Source organism: Cloeon dipterum, chromosome 3, assembly GCF_949628265.1.
Source record: "Cloeon dipterum chromosome 3, ieCloDipt1.1, whole genome shotgun sequence".
NCBI classification, from domain to species: domain Eukaryota; kingdom Metazoa; phylum Arthropoda; class Insecta; order Ephemeroptera; family Baetidae; genus Cloeon; species Cloeon dipterum.
In genome coordinates this window covers 28,524,269-28,529,417 of record NC_088788.1, presented here as the reverse complement: position 1 = coordinate 28,529,417, position 5,149 = coordinate 28,524,269, and the positions used below count along the sequence as shown (strand labels likewise).

General features: G+C 42.0%; 1 protein-coding gene across 1 annotated transcript; it reads right to left on the bottom strand.

Annotated features, from left to right (window-relative positions):
- Positions 1-2,273: 2,273 nt before the first annotated feature.
- LOC135940932 (uncharacterized) lies at positions 2,274-4,146 on the bottom strand. Its single transcript, XM_065486065.1, has 4 exons — positions 3,583-4,146; positions 3,176-3,535; positions 2,775-3,122; positions 2,274-2,669 (listed from the first exon to the last, which is right to left on the bottom strand). The coding sequence occupies exons 1-4, from the start codon at positions 4,129-4,131 to the stop codon at positions 2,316-2,318; spliced, it is 1,611 nt and encodes a 536-aa protein (XP_065342137.1). The 5' UTR covers positions 4,132-4,146; the 3' UTR covers positions 2,274-2,315.
- Positions 4,147-5,149: the final 1,003 nt, after the last annotated feature.

Sequence of the window (5,149 nt, the reverse complement as noted above, 5' to 3'; positions counted from 1 at the left end):
AGGAATTTCAGTTGATATTAAAATTTAATTTTGTTAAATATTGAATCTGATGAAAGCTGAACATCAACAGCTAATCAAATGGGAAACAAAATGAAAATAATTTTAGCTGGGGATCAGTGGGCACTTCTGAACACATGAATATTAAGCAGGGGATAAGACTTAATTTCTATATGGGAAGCACAACCGAATTTAAAATTTCCTTATTTCCCCCTTGTTACCTTTATCCTTGTAATGAACTTAACTTTCCTCATTTTCTAATATTTCTTTAAAATTAATAACAAACTTAGACACACGCTCTTGTTTGAAAATTGTCTTTAAAATGTTCCTTGTGAAATTTTTACTGTATATTATATATGTTCTCGTATATGCTATCATTTTTTATCAACTACACTGATCTTTGAGAAATGAAAAAAGTTTTTGAGCAGAAAGTATATATTTTGCGGCCTGAGATTTAGCTGCATGAGGTTTGAAAATTGAATTATCACGCCATGCACTAATAATAATTTGAAATGTTGTATCATTTTAATATGAGTTTTTTAAAACAAATATTTCTAAAGGAATATAGTTTATAAATTTAGAATAACCACCATATATGGCACAAGAGAAAATTTAACTAAACACTTTTGCTATATCATATTGGAGTAAATTTAAAATAACAGTAGTTCTGTTTTATTTTTAATTCCGCTCAAAATTAATCGTTTTTACCTCTAACTGCGGTGGTAAACATTTCGGCTGTGCTGTGGTGGAGTGAGCGAGAAACACAAGAGCGCTATTTTTCCCATTTTATTTCAGTTATTTATTGTTGTTGGTGATGCATAGAATACGCGCGTGCCTCGGTGATTAATGTCTTTTGCTGCAACATGCCACCCAGTGCATGGTGTGAATCAAGTGCTCATATTTCAATACACATGTATGAAAGTGTGTGTGAGAGCGAGAGAGAGAGAGAGAGAGAGAGAGAGAGAGAGAGAGAGAGAGAGAGAGAGAGAGAGAGAGAGAGAGAGAGAGAGAGAGAGAGAGAGAGAGAGAGAGAGAGAGAGAGAGAGAGAGAGAGAGAGAGAGAGAGAGAGAGAGAGAGCTGTACATCACAAATACTGGCTAGAATTCTCTTTCCTCTCTCTTTCAGCAGCACACACTACTTCTCAAATTCCACCTATCAAATTTGATTAATTTCCGAATTTTGTGCTCCTGCCGCTTCAGCTTCGCGGTGCTGACCCTCCACCAGCGTGTTTTATTTATTTTCACCGTGCACGACGTCGCTCTGAATCCGTGAATGCTGGTATGGTCTGCAATCAAGATTCGGGCCGTTAATTAAACGTGTTTGTTAAAGACGCAGTAATTGAAATTTCTCTCGTGAAGTGAGCGAAAAATTGCTCAAGTAAAATTCACCAGCGAGGACTGATTAAACTGGCGAGTAATTTAATTAAAATGAAATTCTCACACACACATGCCCGAAATATTAATATCTGTAATAGAAGCGGTGTGTAGTAAATTTACGATATCGCCTGCAAGCAGAATAAAAAAGAGCGGAGGTGGAGAATGGTGCACAGCGCCGTGTTATTTTTTGTCAGTTGCGTGCCTCATTCATTTCCATCATGCTCATTCTCAACACAAGGCTATTTGTGGTACCTTTTGTGTATGCTGACGCGCGAGGCGGGCGTAATTGAAATTACAATTATTATTATATGCCTCTCGCGGGCAGATCGGATCTCTTTAATAATATTTTCACGTGCGCGCTACTGACTGAATTCGTATACATTACTTATTTTGGGTGAAAATGCAGATTCCCGGATTTATCTGATCCGCTCGCGTTTCTGAAAAACTGCATTTCTAATGAGGATCTTAAATGAAGTTTTAATTAAACAGCCAAAATCCACACTGCCGAATTCATTTGAAAGTTTAATACGCCGGTGTCAATGGCAGAGGGCCGAGAACGTTCGTGTTGAGGAATACTTAAAAAGTCGCACCGTTTGAAAGATGAAACGATTACATCCCGGCATATTTGTGTTCCATTTTAATCGAAAATTAGCATTTATATAAAACGAACTATATCTGATGAATTTAAATCACTGAGAAAGTAAACTCTGGATTATTTGAGTACAATATTTGGGTGGTTGCCTCGAAACAACTGGTGATTATCCCGCGACCCACCCGAAACAATCATCGCTTATTGGAAAACTTTTCCAGCTGGAAAGGAGCAAGATCTACACATTCGTGCTTTGAATGCGCCGCGCAGCGAGAGTGATTAATCGGTAAAATTAGTTGCACCTGCGTGGTTTGGGTGGAGCATATCAAATTCGAGCACAAATTTATTGCGTTCAGACAAAGAACGAGGCGGCGACCACGAAGGCCGCCAGCAGGGACGCGATGGCCCCGAACGGGTGGGGCAGGGTGAAGGACAGCGCCGAAAAGAGGAAGTAGGGCAGCCACAAGTTCCAGCTGCCCATGCAGAAGATGTTGACCCTGATGACCAAGATGAAAAAGAGGATAGTCAGCAGCAAGGGGTAGTAGCGGACAAAGAAGCTGCCCAAGCGCTTCCAAGCAGGAGCGTCGTTCGCTGCTGCAGCAGTTCCGCGCTTCAGAAGCATATTTTCGACGGCCATCAGGGTTTGGTCTGCGGCCTCTAGTTCGTTCAGAATGTGCGAATTTGAAGAGGATTTGATGGGACTCACCTGCAATCCGACGTTCACCTCTGTTTAATTTAATTTCTGGGCTTTGTATGGAATAAAAAAATCGCTTTTTCATATAGACTTTAATAAAGATTGGGAAAGTCATACTGTGCCATTATTCTTTTTCATGTAGTCGACGATGATGTCCAATTCGTCTTTGAAAACCCGTCTGACTGCACTGCGTTCTTCCTGTGTAATTCCCGTCTTCGCTTGATTGCGCTCTAGATCGGCGATGCTATATTTTAAGACTTCGTTTTCGTGGATCAGTTCTTCGACCCTGATAGTGCTGACGTCCAGAATTTTCAATGCCCCCTCGATCTCAGCAGCCATAGTCTTGTTGGTGTACTTGGCTTCTTCATCCGCTCTTTTCCTCGCCTCAAGCTGTTTCTCCAGTTCTTCTATTCGATCCTGTGTGAGACGATGTTCCTCCGAAGAATTTGAGTTTTCAGTGCCATTCTGAGATTTAAAAAAGAGGATAAGTACAATCCTAACAATATAAATGACTTTACCATGTCACTTTGACTTAAATTGCTTTTCAAACTCTCTAGCTCAATAACGATTTTCGTGTTGTCATTCGTGAAGTTTTCGATCATGATGTTTTTCTCCATGACACTATTCTTTAGCAGTTCGGCTTCGTCCTGACAGGATTGCAAGTCATTTTTCAGATTCTGCATGCACGTGTTCAAGGCTTCGATTTGCAGGTGCAATTCAGAGAGTTGAGACTCCTTTAAGACGATTGCTTCGTTCATAGAATGCATTTTCCTGGCACTATTGCTTTCAATCTGATCCAAAATCGACAAGATGCTCTCTAGCTCAGATCTTGTGTGTGCCAGCAAACCATCCTTTTCAGCGACTTTTGACTCCAAGCTCTGTTAATAAAGTTTAAAAATCTATCTCATATCAGATAAAATTCGACCTCAATGTTCTGCAATCTTTGATCGACGTCGAATTCCAAGTGTTCCAACTCATGAATGGCGCAATCCAACTCCATATTCATTTGCTTTAAGGCTCCTGCTCCTATGCCCTCTTGCAAACGCCATATTTCATTTCTCAGTTCTTGCATCTCCTGCTCCAGTCGTGTCACCTGGAGGTGGTGCTCCTGAGCTTCCTGAGCCAGCAAACCGGTTGAGTTGCGTCTTTCCATGTCAGCCCTTGCCATTTCGTCCCTGAGCGCCTCAAGTTCCAACTCCTTGGCCCCTGCCTCTTCCTCTCGCTGGCCAAGGTGTACCTGAAGGTGTTCCAGATTCACCGGGCCGGTCGCGTATTGCAAAAGATACTCGTTGTAGCGGAGCCGCAGGTAGTTGAGTTCCTCTTCCTTGACCAGAGGCGAAAGGTCGACGTTGCAAGAGATGTGCTTCCGATTTATAAAATTGGTCGGTCCGCTTCTCAGAGCCGCCACGATCGTTTCGCGGCTTAAAACCGTGGTGCCGAGTGGTTTCGGATCAAACTTCGAGTGGGATTCCATGTTAGAAATGGATTTTAATTTAGGAGAAATTTGGAAGTGCGTTTCTTTTCAAAATTGGGCCAAAAATGAGCTATTATCTTTGTTAATTGTTGGTAGATTGCTAATTGTTTACATAATAGCTGCCGTTTTAAATTTATTGGCGGAATAATTTCTTTTAATTGGTGAATTCATTTTGTTGCTCAATAATGTATACATTTCAATGTTTATTTGTTGTAAGAAGTTGTCTTTTAAATATATTAATTTAAAAATTTTGGGATGAGTAGCGGAAATGAGAGTCCCTCGGAGTCACACAGCAGGGCGAGTCTTGAATCGGCAAGCCCTCGTCACAGCTCTATCATCAACATTTCCTCCGAAGATCTTCTCCCACTTTCTACAATACCCAGCAGTTCTCCACAATCAGGAAAATCCGAGTCGGATGAAAACGCAGGAGGTTTTGCCACGCACTTGGCCTCGATTTCTGAGGAGTCTTCTGTTCTGTTCGGAACCTTGCGAAGAGCATCGTCGATCTCTGTGCCACATTCGGAAAAATTTGAGGCAGGAGGATCTGCAACTCACTTGGAGACCACTGCCGGAGAGCCCCAAACACCTCCCATTTCCTCTAGAAAAGCATCTGCATTTTTGATTGAAACGTTGCAAAATTCCGAGCCGGATGAAAGTTTTGGAAGTGCCCACCACGATGAATCTGCAGTTCCATTCATAATTATGAGGAGAGCGTCGTCAGTTACAATATCCAGGTTAAAAAAATAAATAACAATTAGCTGGGTGTGTAAAAAAAATCTGTTCAGGTCGAGCGTGCAAGAAAATGCTGCTGTTGATGCGCAAGAATCCGGCGAAGACGATGAGACTGTGCTCAACTTCTCGATGCGCGTCAAATCACGCGTCCCTGTGGCGCGCGAAGGTCCGAAAAAGGACCTGCGAGAAAAAGCGTACGACCCGACCAGGTACAGGCCTCAGGTACTGATTAACGACTGGTACGAGGTGAGCCAGCGGCTCGAGCTGAACAAAGGTCGCCACCTGA

Excerpts from the sequence above, each read along its gene's own strand:
- LOC135940932 (XM_065486065.1), bottom strand. The coding sequence starts at position 4,131 with ATGGAATCCCACTCGAAGTTTGATCCGAAACCACTCGGCACCACGGTT. Across the intron at positions 3,123-3,175 it reads ATTTAAGTCAAAGTGACATG|AATGGCACTGAAAACTCAAA; the intron begins GTAAAGTCATTT and ends TTTAAATCTCAG. Across the intron at positions 2,670-2,774 it reads TGAAAAAGAATAATGGCACA|GTGAGTCCCATCAAATCCTC; the intron begins GTATGACTTTCC and ends GTCGGATTGCAG.